Here is a 17,865-nt window from a genome sequence, read left to right as displayed (position 1 = left end):
ATTTGGATAAAAACTATCGCGTCTACAACTTGTAGTGTTATATGTTTTAATCACTTTTAGCAGCACTCTCATTCACTCTTATCAATTGCATGTTGCTCTGACAGTAACATATAAAAATGAATGGTCACAAATATTAAAAGAAAGAATGAGGAAGGGAAGAAGATTGTTGGCAGCAATGGTTCCTGGGACCTTCCAAGTTTGAATTTTGACCTCCCATTTGCAAAGCCACATACGAAAGAGAACTCAAAACACGATGTAGACTTCAATTTGGGCTCAATTTTTCATCCGCACATGTTTTGCAAGCAAATTAGCATCCACAGAAAAATCCCCAAATATTAACAAGTGTCTTTACTCTTTAGATATTAATTTCTTAATTCTCTTAATCACTACGAATAATCTATGACTATCTCTTAATTTTTTAAAACAAGTTAGCATCAATATTAAATATTGAGTATTTTTTTATATGTTTTTTAAACATATTTCTTAATTTTAATTTCAATTTGAATTTAATCTCACAAGTCACACCTAGATGAAACAATTTGTTTTTTCTCAATCATTTCAAATCACACTCTTCTTTATCTTTATTTGTATACTTATTTCTTAACTGTTTTATCTCTTTCAATCTACTTTTTCATCTTTATTTTTAAATTAAGTTTCTCTACTTTTTTTTAATAAAAAAATTGTCGATAAATAAAAGATAACATTATAATTTATTTGGAACCAAAAGATCATTATAAATATGAATATATATTATATATTATTTGTCTTATATGTTCAAAATTATTTACTTATTATAAATTTTAGTTATAATATATTTTATATATATTAAAAAAGTTGCTATTTGTTTTAATTATATATGAATAATGCATTAATGACTAAAATAGTTACTTATTTATTAGTAATTGAATTAAGTGCAGAATAAATGAAAGAAATGTATGAAATAACCTTCTCTGGAACCGGACAATACCCAGAATATTCTCGTGTTGGAGAAGTACATTTCACAGTCAGGAGAGGCAATTAATTCCCCTCTCGAATATTCCCTTTTATTCCCTCGTTCTGCTCTCTAGGCCAAAATCACCTACATCCTCCGATCCTTTGACCAACCCAATTTCATCACATCCAACGGCTGAGATTGAATTTGAAACGCCACACACCGAAATTCTTCTATGAGGGTAAAATAAAATGGCAACTTTACGGTTTTCAGTTTTTCATGGCCTCCTTCTCTCCTACCAGCAACTATCCATCCCAAGTGCAATGTAATATTCCTTTGGAATCAAAGATTCTTTTTTTTTAGAAAAAAAATTCTTCACTCACGTTCACTATAAATACCCTTTTCTCTTAGGGTTGCAAAACCAAGCCTAGAACCACCGATCTTGAGATCACTACAACACACCCAAACAGAGCCTTATTCTTGAGAAACAAGTTTCTTCTTCAAAACAACATGTCTGGAACCGTGATTGTTTTTGACTTTGACAAGACCATTGTCGATGTCGACAGTGACAACTGGGTCATCGACGAATTGGGTTTCACCGATTTGTTCAACCAGCTTCTTCCCACCATGCCTTGGAACTCTCTCATGGTAAGCATTTCGTGTCATGTCTTTGTTTGTTTGTTTGTTTTTTTTTTTTTCTGTAGCAAAAACTTAGATGCAATTCGTCACATGTTTTTGTGTTGTTCTTCTATCAAAACTAGAGTTTTACCTTCATAATTTGTATAGTAAAAGTTTGCATTTGCATTAAAAATTAATGTGTTATTGAGGTGAAACTCTAATTTTAAGGTGAGAACACGGTACTAAAAAGTACGAATTGCATCTAAATTTTGTATTTTTCTAATTTTCTCTAATACTCTGTTTTGCCCTTTTTTTAAAAAAAATTTTAAATTTGCAAAATGCATTGTTTTAATGAAACGAATAACCGAGTCTTTTGTTTCTTTGTTTCGGATTTGCAGGACAGGATGATGATGGAGCTTCATTCAAAAGGTAAGACCATAGAGGACATTGAAGAGGTTCTGCATAGGATTCCTTTGCACCCAAGAGTAATACCCGCTATTCAAGCAGCTCATGCTTTCGGGTATGTAACGATGCTTCTCTTTTCCTTACACAAAATTCTGTTTCTGTTCTTTTTTTATTTTATTTTAACAATCTAAATTGGAGAGGAAATTTATGGTGGCATTTGTGTGTTTCAGGTGTGATTTGAGGATTGTGAGTGATGCAAACATGTTTTTCATTGAGACCATTCTGAAGCACTTGGGAATAAGGGAATACTTCTCGGAGATTAACACTAACCCAGGTTATGTTAACGAAGAAGGAAGGTTAAGGATTTTGCCTTACCATGACTTCAACAAAGCTTCCCATGGCTGCACTTTGTGTCCTCCAAATATGTGCAAGGTAAATACAATTTGTTTTTTTTGGTTATCTATTACCTTATCATTCTTTGATAAAGATAATTTTTTTCTTAAATAATTCGGACACGTGTTTGATTTGTTAAAATCATAACCAAAAGTATACTTGAGTTAATTCTGAATTGAAATCTCGCGTTAGTTTAAAGAAATTCAAAACTCGATTTATATAAACAGTTGGCAACAATACACGTTTCTAGATATTGCTTTCAAGTTTATCTTAACTGACTCTAGCTTCTGGGAAAGTATTATTTGCTATTTTTAATTGCAAAGATGGCTGCTAACGTGACTCAACGTGTTCATGAGTCATGAATTGATCCTATAACAGTGGAGTGCTGTCTCCTAATTTTTTTGCCTTTTAAAAAATTACAAAAATTCTGCTTAACCAACCAACCACTTTTTATTGGTTTTGGTCTCTGATTTGAGCCCACTGAATTTGATTTTAATCTAGGCCCACCAATAGTTCAAAATAAGTAAAAAATTGTCCACCAAAAGATGTTGGATGGAAGCTTCATATACCAATTAAGAAGTTTCTTTTATTTTTATTAATTGGGATTAATTATTATGATTCATTCTATTCATTCTAAAGTTTTTTTAAAACCATTTCAGGGTTTAATCATTGATAGAATCCAAGATTCAATTTCACAAGAGGGTAACAAGAGGATGATCTATCTTGGTGATGGTAGTGGTGACTATTGCCCAAGCTTGAGGCTAAAAGAGAGAGACTATATGATGCCAAGGAAGAACTTTCCAGCGTGGGATTTGATATGCAAAGACCCTTTGCTTGTTAAGGCTGAAATTCATGGCTGGAGTGATGGAGAAGAGTTGGAGCAAGTTCTGTTGCACTTAATCGCCAAAATTTCAATGGAGGAAAATTCTCAGTTCATTTCATCTGATTGCAAGCTACAGACTCTCTCTGTCTCTGCTTTGGAGGGTTTGCCTAAAGTCCTCCCAGTTAGACCATAATTTCTTAGTATCTAAAAAAAATGTATCATAACTCAAAAAGGGGTTTTTCTTTTTTCGTTGATTAACCTTCATCACTAAAATTGTTAATGTTGGAAGTGGTCCAAAATGGGCAGCTATAATTTCTAGCAGATACAAATAGTGGTTTGCTCTAGATCCTTGCGGATTGGTTATTTTTATGTGTTTATTATTATTTTACAGTGGAAATTATTTGACTAAATCTGTAAGCTGAAATAAGCATGAATGAATGTGAAAATAATGAAAAGAGATGGATGCTAAAAGATAATAACATGTTTGTTTTTCTGTTTCGAGTTTTCTAAATCTATTTTCAACCAAAAACAAGAAATCTATGTTAATGTTAGTGAAATCCTAAGCTGAGGGTAACACTATTTATTTACTTATTTTTAATTTTAGGACTATTAGATTAAATAAATCATACTCTAGAAATGCAAAAATTGATATAAAACATGTGAATAATAAATTTGATTAAATTATATGACACAACAATAAATGCAAAAGTATAACTAAATGAATATAAATACAAATGAAATTGTTAAAGAAAGATTAAATTAATCTGCAGGTTCTTAGATTATTTAATTTTTTTTAATTAGGTTTATAAACTATTTTTTAATTATAAATCAAATAAAAACAATTGAAAACAATAGTTCAAAGCTGATTAGAAATAGTGAAGTCTATGTTTTTTTGAAAGTGAAATGGCCAAGTCTCTACAGACCAGGATTGTCACCTCTCCTGATATTTGATAATTTTTATTAGTTCTCTTTACTATGATAATTTTTAAATAGGTTATTGGACTTGTATTTATTTTTTAATTAGGTCTACATAAATCTAATTAAAAATTAAATACAAATTTAAGGACCTAATTAAAAAAATTTAATTCAGAAATCTATTTAAAATTTGCCAAATAATATGACAAAAAATATTTATGTTTTTAGCTTTTTTTTATAAAATTATATATATTTAAAAAATATTTGAATAATTATTATTTAATTCTTAATAATTAATAATATAATATTATTTTATGAGTCAAAATTATTATATATAAAATAATCTGCTCAATAAAATTTATGATATATATATATTGTTATATTAAATATATTACTCTAAATTATGTTTTTTATTATATAAATCGTAAATCTTATATAAAAAGTGAGAGAAAGAGAGAGAACTTATCCTATGTTGTTATTTTTTAATTATATTTTAACCAAGGAAACAAATAGGGTGATATAGTCTAACCCACATGATCTATTTGATTATTTTTATTTTGAAATTTTGTATCTTTTAAAAAATTTAATTTAATTATTTATCTTATTTTTTTATTCATTTAATCACTTATCTTTTTAAAAATTTTATTTATTTATGATATTTTCTTGATTCAATCTAATTATTTATATATATATATATATATATATATATATATATATATATTTTATTTTATTTGATCCTCAAGATTAACATTGTTAATCATTTAAAAAATAAACTTGTTTTTTTTTCATTTTTTTCCCATATTCTTTCACTTTATTTTTAACAAAAAAAATTAATACTTAAATGATTAAAGACATCAATCTTAAATAAAAAAATCAAATTAAAAAAAATATCTTATCAAAATAAACTTTGTTAAAGATAAAAAATTAAACTAAACCAACCAATAAAATAAAAATAAATTAAACTTTTTAAAGGATAAAAAACTAAACTAAATAAAAAAATAAGATATTTTTTTTTACCTATAATCTATAATATAATAAAATAATTATCTTATTGTATTTTATCTTATCATATTTTAACTATCAAAAAATGACCGCGGAGAATCTATCTTATCATAAAAATGAAAGTGAATTACATGAATTAACCTTCGCTGGAACCGGACTATACTCAGAATATTCTCATTGGCTGCACAAATGCATCCGATTCAATTCCCCTATCGAATATTCCCGCCTTTTCTTCTCAAGGCTAAACCTCCTACACCCTCCGATCCTCTGACTAACCTAAATTTCATCACATCCAACGGTTCAGATTGAGATTGAATTTGAAGTGCCACACACAAAAATTTCTTCTGAGGGCAAAATGGCATCTTTTCAGTTCAGTTTTTCATGGCCTCCTTTTCTCCCCTACCAGGTGCAATGTAATATTCCTTTGGAATCAAAGATTCTTTTTTTGGGGGGTTTTAGGTTTAGGCTTAACCCACATTCACTATAAATACCCTCCTCATTCTGGGCTACAAAATCAAGTCAAGAACCAATCTTGAGAGCACTACGAGACACCCAAATTGAGTCTAATTCTTGAGAAGGAGGTTTCTTCCTCTGGGTCATTGAGATTTTCTCCATTCTCCAAAAAAAAACAAAAACCATGTCTGGAATTGTGGTTGTTTTCGACTTTGACAAGACCATCGTCGATGTCGACAGTGACAACTGGGTCGTCGATGATTTGGGTTTCACCGATTTGTTTAACCAGCTCCTTCCCACCATGCCTTGGAACTCTCTCATGGTAAGCATTTTGTGTCATGTCACATCACTCACATGCTCTTTATTTTTTTTTTAATCTGAAATATTTAACTTTGCATAATGCATGGTTTTAATTTTAATGGCATGATTAACCGAGTCTTTTTTGTTTTTCGGTTTTGGATTTATAGGATAGGATGATGATGGAGCTTCATTCAAATGGTAAAACCATAGAGGACATTGAAGAGGTTTTGCATAGGATTCCCTTGCACCCCAGAGTTATACCTGCTATTCAAGCAGCTCATGCTTTAGGGTACGTAATTGTGCATCTCTTACAATTTATTTTTGTTAAATATGATTTAGGGAGGAAATTTATTGTGGGATTTGGTTTTTCAGGTGTGATTTGAGGATTGTGAGTGATGCAAACGTGTTTTTTATTGAGACCATTCTGAAGCACTTGGGAATAAGGGAATACTTTTCGGAGATTAACACCAACCCGGGTTATGTTAATGAAGAAGGAAGGTTAAGGATTCAACCTTGCCATGACTTCAACAAAGCTTCTCATGGCTGCAGTTTATGCCCTCCAAACATGTGCAAGGTATATATATTTCCTATTTTGTTAAAAGATATTTTTTTCATAAATAACGTGGACCTGTTTTTGATTTGTCGTGAATATTGAAAAATATACATGAGTTAATTCTGAATTGAAACACTCATGTTAGTTTAAAAATTCAAAAATCGATTTGTATAAACAGTTGGCAACAATACACGTTTTTAGATATTGTTTCCAAGTTGATCTGAACTGGCTGTAGCTTCTGGGAAAGAATTATTTTTGTATTTTTCACTATAAAGATGGCTGCTAACGTGACTCAACATGTTCATTGATCCTATAACAATGGAGTGCTGTCCCCTAATTTTTTGGCCATTAAAAAATTCTGCTTAACCAACCAACCACTCTATCGTGGTTTTGTCTCGTATTTGTGCCCACTGAATTTGATTATGGCAAGGAATAATTTTGACCTAGGTCCACCAATAGTTTCAAGTAAGTATAAAATCATCTACCAAATGATGTTGGATTGAAGCTTCTTATACCAATTAAGAAGTTTCTATCATTTGGAATTTTGTGACCAACTATTATGATTCTAAAATCTTATTTTATTTTCAACCATTGCAGGGTTTGATCATAGATAGAATCCAAGATTCAATTTCACAAGAAGGTAACAAGAGAATGATCTATCTTGGTGATGGTAGTGGTGACTATTGCCCAAGCTTGAGGCTCAAAGAGAGAAACTTTATGATGCCAAGGAAGAACTTTCCAGTGTGGGACTTGATTTGCAAAGACCCTTTGCTTGTTAAGGCTGAAATCCATGGCTGGAGTGATGGAGAAGAGTTGGAGCAAGTTTTATTGCATTTAATCAACAAAATTTCAATGGAGGAAAATGTTCATGAGCAGTTAATTGCATCTGATTGCAAGTTACAGACTCTGTCTGTCTCTGCTTAAAGTCCTCCAAGTTCAACCATAATTTCTTAGTTTATAGTATCTTTCAAAATGTATCATAACTCAACGGTTTTTTTCTTATTTCGTTGATAAGCCATCATCAAATCTTCACCAAAATTGCTAATGTTGGAAGTGTCCAAGGTGGACATCTATCAAAAACAAATACATACCGATTTGCCCTATAAATCTTCACCAAACTTTGGTTTTCTATTTGTACAATTTTTTTTGCGATAAAAGGAGAAAAAATGTTATATAAGATGAATAATGTAATAGAAAGAAACAAAAAAAATATTATAAAAACATTATACTAATAATATAACTTGCTACTTTAAAAAGTTGTCCATTTATAGTTAATAAGGAATTGCCACAAAAGGATAAAGGCCCCACTAAACACTCCAGAGTCTGCAGACAGCTTATTTTCAAAAAAAAAAAAAAAAACAGATGAAATCGAGAAATTTCAGGTGTTCCAAATGTTTTCTTAGAGTCAAGAACGATGCTAAATGTATTGGCTCAATTCTCTAACCCATTAATAATGTTGAAATTACTTAAGTATCATTAGAGCTATTGGACTCGAAGAAAAGGAGTTACCATGAGGCATTGAACCGTGTGTAATATTGTACTCTGTAGAACTCACTAGTGATGGCTAGATTGTTGAATTTCTCTATCTGTCAAAGAGAAAATGGAACCCGGTTATGTTCTATGGTTGAGAATGAATGAGATTGTAGCTTCTGCTATTTTCCTTTTTTTTTGGGTATAATATATCATTTATATATATTTTTCTTCTTGGGGTATAATTTGCCATTTAAACATATACTTTTTTTAAACATACTGTATAATTTGTCAAACGTGTAATGTATATGTAACTAATAATAGAACATAACCAGGTTTATGGGAATGAGACACAATGTCAACACCTAATTTTCTCTTATTTTTTATATTTATTTTTCTTTTCTGTTCCTAATAATAATTTAATAAATTTATTTCAGGCTCAAAATAATAAAAAAAGAACAGAAATTGAAATAAACGGGCAAGCTAAGCCCAATAAGAAAAAAAAATAACATAAGAAGTTGTTTTGGGCCAATGGTCCAGTTGAGCTAAAAAATATGACCATTGTGCAAATTTAATTTTAAAAATTTAAATTAATAATTTATCATTTTAATTAAAAATAATATAAATATTATACTATTAAAATAAATATAATAGTATAAGCCATGTGATATAAAACAAATCGAACAATGGAAAGAAAATGGAGTGAAACATGACATCAAAGAGAAAGTCAGTATATGTTTATATTTATTAGTATATGACAACATATTAACAGTTAATATGATAAATTTATTCATTAAATATTTTATTTTGATTATACAAAATTATCAATTATGCAAATTATATAAACCAAAACAAGGTAACCTCCAATACTTTTACTAACAAATGAACAAAATTGCAATATGCAAAATAAAACTTGTGACAAAATTGCAATATCACCAAAGTAAAACATAAAATTGTTCAACTAAACCTATTTAAAATGATAACTTGTGCATTTACCTTAAAGACCAGTGCTATGAAAATCAGTTCAATTATTGACCCGATCAAGACATTGGATCAATGGATAAGAAGTTCAACCAGTTGATTACTTATTGACCTGGTATATATATTAAATTTTTAAAAAATATATATAATATATCTAACATAATAATCAATTCATATTTTTATACTACAAAATTAAATTATATTGTCATGATCAAACTATAACAAATTATGTAGTCATTTATTATTATAGATTACTACTATTTTGTTGGATATTATCATTAAATTATTAAAAAAAACTCTTATTTCTCAGAACTAAATACAAAATTTATCGAATGATTATAAGCAAATATGTTGAAGATGTATAACACATAAATATTGAATCATATCATGATTAATACTATGATAATTAATTATTATATATTGTTATTAAGATAAAAAAAATATATTATAGAAGCATATTATATGTTATTTAATAATTAACTATTAACAATTTAACATAGCATTAGAATTGAAAAAAAAACTCAATCAAGTCAAATTGGACCAATTCGATTCGGGTCATTGGATTTGACCAACCCAATTGAATCAATCTGGATCAAATCGAAACAAATGTATTTTCAGTCCTTTGTCTTATGTCTTAACCGGAGGACATCGGGGTTGAGCCACTCCAATTTTTATAACTATGTTACAAACAGAGTTTTGAATTTAATAAACACAGTTTATACAAATTAAGTCTATACAACAATTTTTTCGTACCATTGATTTCAGATTTCTGCCCTAGTACTCCATTCTTCTAGTACAAGGCTATTCAGCATGTTAACTCGTGTTAGAATATATCTATGTTCTCGACCATCCTTTCCTCTAAATTACTTGCCCCAATAAAAGAAAATGTGAAAAAGTGGAGAGAAAGTGGCTTTTCCTAATACTCACTACAATAATATCCTTGGAATCTAAATGCTCCTAATTAATATCATGCCTAATTACGTGCTAGCTCTCACCTTCTTTTCCTATAAATACCCTCTCAATTAGTGCATGACCTCACAGTTAGTTTATCTCTACATTATTTGTTTTGGTGCATTCAAATGGCTGGGATTGTAGTGATATTTGACTTTGACTCAACAATCATTGAGTGTGATAGTGATAATTGGGTGCTTGATGAGACCGGTTTAACTGAAAAGTTCTATCAGCTTCTTCCTAGCATGGCTTGGAACCCTCTAATGGTTTTCATTTATTTTTGTGCTTTACGTATTACTATATTTTTAAAGCTTATTTTTTTTTCATGTTTGGGTTATAATTTTCTTTTCCTAAAACATTGTTGCAGGATAAGATGATGAATGAACTTCATTCACAAGGGAAAACCATTCAAGACATTGTAGAAATTCTGAATAGGACACCAATGCATCCTAGGACTGTCCCTGCTATTGAGGCAGCTTATTCTCTTGGGTAATCTCTGTTTCTCTTTCACTCTTCTTTATTACATGTAAATTGTACCTACTAAGAGAAAAAAAGAGAATATTTTCTGTGTTCACTTTTAATTATAAAACAATTACCTAGAGAAAACAAAAAATTGTTTTGACTGTTTGGAGAATGAATATATTTGAAAATAAAAAACAAATTAAAAATAAAGTAACGGTTTTGTAATTAAAAGTAACAGCAAAAAATATACTTTTTCAAAGTAATCTAGTAGCCCTTAAGTTTCTTTTATTTTTTCTCCTAATGAACACACCCCTGTGATCAAATAGCTAGTAAAACGTGTGTTACCATTAATTTTTCTTTTGTTGGTTGGATGAAGATTCTAATTAATGGCTATGGAAATGTATTCAGGTGTCACCTGAAGATTGTGAGTGACGCAAACATTTTCTTTATTGAAACAATCCTGAAGCATCATGGAGTGTGGAATTGTTTCTCAGAGGTCATAGCCAACCCCAGCCATGTCAATGAAGGGAGGCTCAATATTTGTCCATACCATGATTATCTTAAATCTTCTCATGGATGCAATCTTTGTCCACCAAACATGTGCAAGGCAATAATTGCATTAATTCCCAAGATCTATTTACTTATGGCCAAGCAATTAATTCTCATATTTATTCTACTTATATATGCTAATAACTCAAGTTTTTGTTATTTTACTTCCTTAATACTAAGCTAATGAATAATAAGTTAATAACCACGAAACAGTTATTGGGGGATGCTTTAATTTGGTCAATTTCACTTTTGAGAATATTAAATTAATATAATTTTAACACTTTGTGATTATTGACCTCACATCCTCCACTTTTCTGGTCTCTGTCATTTGTATGTCACAACCAGGGGAACCTGGCAACATTTGACAAAATTATGTCTGAAAAAATGTACATAAAAAAATTTCAATAAAAAATAAGATAATTCCGAGAATAAAATTCATAAATATTATTGCTTATTTATCAAGATTGCACTAGAAATACTTTATATGTTTACAGTTTTTTATTTTTCCTCATAAGTTCTCAAATGACATACAGGGATTGGTGATAGAAAGGATCCAAAATTCCCTTGCAGCAGCAGGAAAGAAGAAAATAATCTATCTTGGAGATGGAAATGGAGATTTTTGCCCAAGTTTGAGGCTCAAAGATAGTGACTATTTGATGCCTAGAAAGGACTTTCCATTGTGTGATTTAGTTTCCAAAAATTCTAATAAGATAAAGGCAGAGGTACATGGTTGGAGAGATGGGAAAGAGCTTGAGCATGTTCTGCTACATGTTATCAACAAAGCTATTGGGGAAGGAAGCAACATTAACAATTCTACTCAGAAAGTCTCAGTTGATTGCAAGATGGGGCCCATTCCTATTGACACTCTTCAACCATTGCCTAAAGCCCTATCAGTTCCTCAGTAACTAGTCAGCTATAGTTACAATTTGCAAGGGAGAAATTATTAAGTAGTTCTATATCATCCACCACGTATATGATAGTAATCTCTATAGGACACATATTCAAGTATTTAAGTTATGAAAAAAATACTGTGTCACATAAAAATTAGTTTAAATTATAATAGTCTCAAATCACCAAATAATTTGTCAAGGATGTTAATTTGTTACTAAAGCTGTTATACTCTCTTGTAGCCCTCAAAATAAAAAATAAGGGCCATTATTGTGTCTTATCAACTTCTGAATTATTTTAAGTACTGTTGTTGCATTCTCAGGCAATGTATGAGACCATGCTTTGGTAATAAAATATATTATGTTGAATAAAAGTATAAAAGGCTAAAGTAATTTGTGGTGCATGCCCATTGTTAAACAACCTTTTTCTCTTAATAAAAGCTTGAATTGTTAGCTGAAAAGTTAAGAATTAGACTTCTGCCTTTTGACAAGATATTTTTACCCGACAATTATTTTGTTAATTTGAAGCACGGATGAAACACATTATTGGTTCATGTTAAAATGTAACTAGCAAAACTGTGACTACTTTATTCAAAGGATTACGATACTATGCGATAATCAAATGGTTTTTAGTGAGAATTCTACAAATAGATTTTTAGGCAGGATATTATGTAATTGAAAGAGAATGTCGTATTATATTGTTAAGAAAATCAAAGATACATAATTTGTAGTAAGATATATTATTATTTAAGTAAAATTTATTTATTTTGAGCCATTTTTCTTACATGAAAAGGAATGTGAAAGAAATAATATGCGAAGATTCAAATTTATAATGAAACAGATCTTGCCATATCAAACAAAGATCTAGAGAAAGAATTTTAGAAACAAAGTTTAAGGTAGTATTTGGCAAAAAATTTCATACATTTTTTTTAAAGAGCTCTGCCTTTATTGCGTAGTGTGCCTAGACCTTTAATACATTTGGCAAAAAATTTCATACTTTCAATAAAGTCTAATATGATTTTAACTCGCAAAAACTTGCTAAAAAACTAAAAATACCGATTTTTCACTAGTCTTAAACATTATTTTAGAACTCTATATTGAATTCAAGCCTTTTCAACCTAATCCACTAGTTCCAATATATATACCCAATTGTAATTGTTAACGTATAGTTAAATACAATGATACGCAGAAAAACTATATACGTCCTTTAAAAAAAGAAAAACTATATACTGTAATACTTTCTTTAGTACATTTCGTTGAATACAATTAAAACTTAGACCATATTTGTTTCATCTCATCTTACTTTTGAGAATACGAGAGCGAGAGAGAATGAATATTTCTGTTTGTTTGAAGATTATGACAATGTATTCTCAAAGTTTATAAGGAATTTGTATTCCCATGAGTGAGTAGGGGGTGGGATATCTATATTCCCATGGAAATGGACAATAACTATCTATTTCCACTACTCTTCTACTTTCTCTTTCACTTATTTTATTTAATTAAATAAATTCTAGGAATAAATATTAGGAATAAATTTGTTTCAAAATTAATAAATACTAACCAAACATATTCATGGGATAAATATTTTTAGGAATAATGTTTATGGTAATGTGATTTCTGAAAATGAAAAATTAAATCGTGAAATAAATACGTTTTTATTCTTTAATATATATATTTTTTTAATTTTTTTATTATTGACTAAAATTTATTAGATGCATCCTATTTATAATTTAGTTTCCACGTTAAAGTAGTAATTTTCAACTATAGTTTTAAATCGTATTAAAGATAAATTGAAAATAGATATGCTATGTACAAAACCACCAATTGGGCAATTATAGAACCAAAGGTATTCATGATTTCGGTCAATGCTTAATTAACTAGAAATATCCAATCTCAGTCACTTTTTTCATGCACCATACCTTCTCCATTGTCATTATTAATTTGTCATCTTCTTTGCTTTCTCAGAAATTGCTGGATTTGTTTAGTCTGTTTTTCAAAGTACACGCAACTGAATCAGGAAAATTAAAGAGCTATATATATGCTTCTATGCATAATAATGCATCAGTTTGCCTTGTTTGAGTAGTATATCTATCATGCGCACTAAACCACCTTTAGCTTGCTTTATTCTACCATTAATTAGGGAATGCACACAAGTTGGATCTCACTTGAGAAAAAGAAAAAGCATGAAAGCAAGATAACACTGTAACCATAACATAGATTATCAACCAAACCTATAAACACTACCAACACATTGCATTATTTCTCAGGATCATGTTGTGTCCAAGTCTTTTTGCTACACGCTCTTCTTTTAGGACAAGCATTGCACTTATGTTTTATATGTATATACCTTTATATTTTGCACTATTCTTGTTTTATAATTAAATTTGACAATATTCCAATTCTTGAAAAGATTGGTCTAATTCCTGCACAAAAATCTACATCTTTCTAGGCCAATCTCAACCACCGGACAGGATAATAGGGCAAAAAAAAAAGGTTTTCTTTTACACAATAAAATGGTTTGTAGGTAAATAAATGTGCAAAAATCATTCTCCTTATTTCTATAGAACTTCTTCCGTAGAAGTAATGAGTTCCATCTTTTGCCTCTTTAAAATCTTTAGAGCAGTTGTGTTGTGTGAAATACATGCAGCATGCTGCGTGCAGTTTAGATATCCACTATGAGTGTGTTTGGAAGAACTTTTAATAATCTTTAATTATGATGAATAAATGTTGACATAAGTTTTCATATTATTAGAGCTAGCTTGCACTTCATTAAACTATTTAACTAAACACTGCTTCTATAATTGAACTTCTTTCAACTTATTTGCAATTACGAAAGCCATTTTCAATATATACAAGCAAAGTAAAACAAGTATTGTTGTAATCATGCTACTTAATAATTTTGATTTTGTGGTAAACGCAGTTTTAATTATTGTCAGAATCTGATGAGGGTTAGGAGAGCAACTAGTGCCCCTTGATTTAGTCATATAGGTGATTAGGTGACCTTATTATATGAGTAACTCAGGCCTAGAAAGAGCTTAGATATTTTTGGTTGTTAGAAGAAAGATTAGATTTGGTTGTCCATTCATGGAATAAAGTTAAAATTTTCTTGAAGATAACCAACAAATTTTAGTGAATGCAATGTACTTTTCAAATCAGAAACTGCCCCCCTGTAGTGCTGATTCAGCTCATATTGTTGACATCATAACAGGTACACACTTGTATTATGCCCGTAATCTTTGCAATAAAGGTTTTGATAAAAAGGGTAATCCATCATAGCATTACAAATGCTCATTTCACTTTCAGGAAGGGATTTCAATTTTGTCACAACTCTAAATAATTTGATTCAATTCCTTTTCCCATCTTTTATTTACATTTATAACTTCTCAATCATATTATTTTTATGATCTATCGTTCACATAGCATTACAAGTTATAATGGGAAGTCATGCTTCAATCGCGGGCGCTATCAATGAATTACACCCAACGCTACCTATAACAAATGAACCTTATATATTCCGAATCATTCAGATGAATTAATTTGTACCAAAAAAAATATTCCTTTCCTTTTTTTTTTTTATAAATAATATTAAATAGAACCCCAATTCCTTTGTCATATGTAATATCCCATATATAAATCAAATGACTTCTTTTGTCTATCTCCACTTTAAATTTGAATCTTATTTTAAATAAATATACTGAGCATCTTTTATTATAAAAAAATTCTGAGAAAAAAATCAAGATTGTTCTTATATTAAATTCAAGATTGTTCGTATATTTAAATATAGGAACAATCTTGATTTTCTTTTATTAGAGTTTTTTTGTAATTAAATATATTTAGCAAACTTGATTATTAGATCTTGATAAGTCAAGCAAGATACCGTATCAAGATCTTGATTATCAGCAATTCTATTAAGGATTAGTGTTTTGCTAGTAGACCTTCCATTCATTTTTTTTAATATTAAATAGAACCCCAATTCCTTTGTCATACGTACTATTTCATATTAATTAAATGACTCCTTTTAACTATCTCTACTTTAAATTTGAATCTTATTTTTAATCAAGTATACTGAGTATCTTTAATTAAAAAAATCTGATAAAATAAAACCAAGATTGTTCCAATATTCTAATATGGGAATAATCTTGATTTTCTTTTACCAAGAATTTTTTGTAATTTAAGATATTTAACATACAAAGCATCAATACACATGAAAATTTGTGTCTTCGTTGAAGAATCAATGCAAAGAATTGTTGAGGTATTGCTGTTTTCTTGGCCAAATTTTCTCGTAATGGCATTAGAGTTATGAAGACTTCTTGAAGAACTGCCTCCTCACAGCCACAGCGACATTCATCACATCCTAGTTTATGTTATTAGGGAAATGTGGGCCAAGAAAGCAGCACTTCTTCAACAATACCTCAGAATTTCATGCATCAGTTCAACACTTTGATGTTGTCTCAAGGGAGTGTAGATCATCTCATCAACACCACAAATCATATCAACCTTGCTTTTCTTCCTCAGCAACAATAGGAGCACAGAGTTCAGCGTGGTCACAACCACAATCGTCACATCCTAGCTTTGAAGTCCCAAGTAAGTCTTATTTTATTTTATCTGGTGAATTCACTAGAATTATGCCAATGTTGAGGGATTTAGAAGTGATTTGCTTGCATGAGATTAGAAATTCATGATGACATTAAAGTTTGTATCTGGTATGCTTAATATGGACAATTTAGTCATTTCTTGGAACATAGTAATAATAATAATGATAAGACTTTTTTTCTGATCATTATCAGTTGTGTAGAATTGTTATATTGTTTCGGTCCACAATAACAATTAGCAGTCCCCAGTACTTGTCAAATATCCATTTTTACATGTTGCCAAAGCCAGATTCTCTTTTGATGTAAATTATTAGAATCATTTGAACTTTCTATTATCAGCACTAAGTTTAAAGGGACATGAGGAACGGCGGGATTAAAGTTTCTGTGAATTAAAAAAAATGCCAAGAAGTTTGAAACAGTTCTCTTAACACCATTAACAAATGTTTTCTTGTAAATTATATTAAAGAGCTATCTAGCTATCAGTTGTCTCTACCATTTTGCGAAGGTTTCCATAACTTGCTTCTGTTATGAGCGGTATAATATTACCTAAAGCACCTGATTCTGAGTACATTATTGAACTTAGCATGTTAGACCAAATTTCAAGTACCCCTAAATAAAACTCTCGGGAAGTCACAGCAAAACAAAAGCACCTCTAACAGACTGACACAATCACTCTCTTCAATCACACCTCCCATTTAAAATACTAACTTCCCTTCTTTTTCTAGTTAAAATGCTGCAGTTCTTCAAATTATCATGGCTCAACAAACCAAGAAAAAATCGACAAATGTTGAAGGGGAATTTATAAAGATATACAACTCTGCATCAGGTAGGGTATTTTAAAAGTAAAGCAGTGAAAAAGTAAGTCTGTAAAATGGGGCACTTGTCAGAGCATATACTTTTGTTCTTAAGCAGGAGATATGTTGATCACATTTGAATTAATAACACACAAAGCTATCAAATGGAGAAATTACTTCATTCTTAAGCAGTACCAATTGTTTTGTTTCTTTTACCATAATTCAAAAAGATGTAAAGAAAATTCAAAACAATTCTCTTAATTACCACAATTAAACCATGTTAGCTTATCTAGCTGTCACTAGTCTCCACTAGAATCATTTTGTGTTTCAAATTAAAAACTTGCAACTTTAGTTTCAGCGTGGACATATTTTTTTGCAAGTTCATAACAAATTGAAAAATAAAGCTCCTAAATTAGAAGTAGTTAAAAAGAAAACACAATTATTTCTCACATTTGGCGCTCCTTCTGCAAAAAAATTGCTTCAAACGCAGGAGAGACTCTGTCGAATCGATGTTTCTTTTGGTGCTCTCCCTCGATGCTCATGTCGTTCGAGTCTCTGCCAGCATTCTCCGCATCGAGCACCGCTTCGCCGTAAATCCTCTTCGCCTCCGTGAGCTCCATGAAACTTTCCTGAGAGCTCGGCGAAGTGAGGCCAAACTGGCGAGTCTGAATGTTACCGGAATCTGACCGAGCGAGGCTCCGGTAATGCAGCGAGAACACCGTCGAGTCCATCGTGACATCCTCGAAACCGGAAAATCATCGTCAACTGCATGCATCAGGAGCAACG

The 17,865-nt window shown here is 30.2% G+C and overlaps 3 protein-coding genes across 3 annotated transcripts; all 3 read left to right on the top strand.

Annotated features, from left to right (window-relative positions):
* The first annotated feature begins 1,354 nt into the window (after positions 1-1,354).
* ACP1 (acid phosphatase ACP1) lies at positions 1,355-3,636 on the top strand. Its single transcript, NM_001353626.1, has 4 exons — positions 1,355-1,579; positions 1,948-2,069; positions 2,185-2,386; positions 3,007-3,636. The coding sequence occupies exons 1-4, from the start codon at positions 1,442-1,444 to the stop codon at positions 3,361-3,363; spliced, it is 819 nt and encodes a 272-aa protein (NP_001340555.1). The 5' UTR covers positions 1,355-1,441; the 3' UTR covers positions 3,364-3,636.
* A 1,826-nt stretch (positions 3,637-5,462) lies between these two features.
* Positions 5,463-7,496, top strand: LOC100785897 (inorganic pyrophosphatase 2). Its single transcript, XM_003531579.5, has 4 exons — positions 5,463-5,862; positions 6,008-6,129; positions 6,213-6,414; positions 6,991-7,496. Exons 1-4 carry the CDS (start codon positions 5,725-5,727, stop codon positions 7,315-7,317), a joined length of 789 nt encoding a protein of 262 aa, XP_003531627.1. The 5' UTR covers positions 5,463-5,724; the 3' UTR covers positions 7,318-7,496.
* Positions 7,497-9,870: 2,374 nt separating this feature from the next.
* On the top strand, positions 9,871-12,067 carry LOC100785357 (inorganic pyrophosphatase 2). The gene is made up of 4 exons (XM_003531578.5): positions 9,871-10,061; positions 10,163-10,284; positions 10,666-10,864; positions 11,340-12,067. Exons 1-4 carry the CDS (start codon positions 9,924-9,926, stop codon positions 11,709-11,711), a joined length of 831 nt encoding a protein of 276 aa, XP_003531626.1. The 5' UTR covers positions 9,871-9,923; the 3' UTR covers positions 11,712-12,067.
* The last annotated feature ends 5,798 nt before the right edge of the window (positions 12,068-17,865 follow it).

The sequence above is a fragment of the Glycine max genome, chromosome 8, assembly GCF_000004515.6.
Source record: "Glycine max cultivar Williams 82 chromosome 8, Glycine_max_v4.0, whole genome shotgun sequence".
Classification (NCBI taxonomy): domain Eukaryota; kingdom Viridiplantae; phylum Streptophyta; class Magnoliopsida; order Fabales; family Fabaceae; genus Glycine; species Glycine max.
The sequence above is the reverse complement of the archived record's forward strand: the minus strand, read 5'-3'. Positions and strand labels throughout refer to the sequence as shown.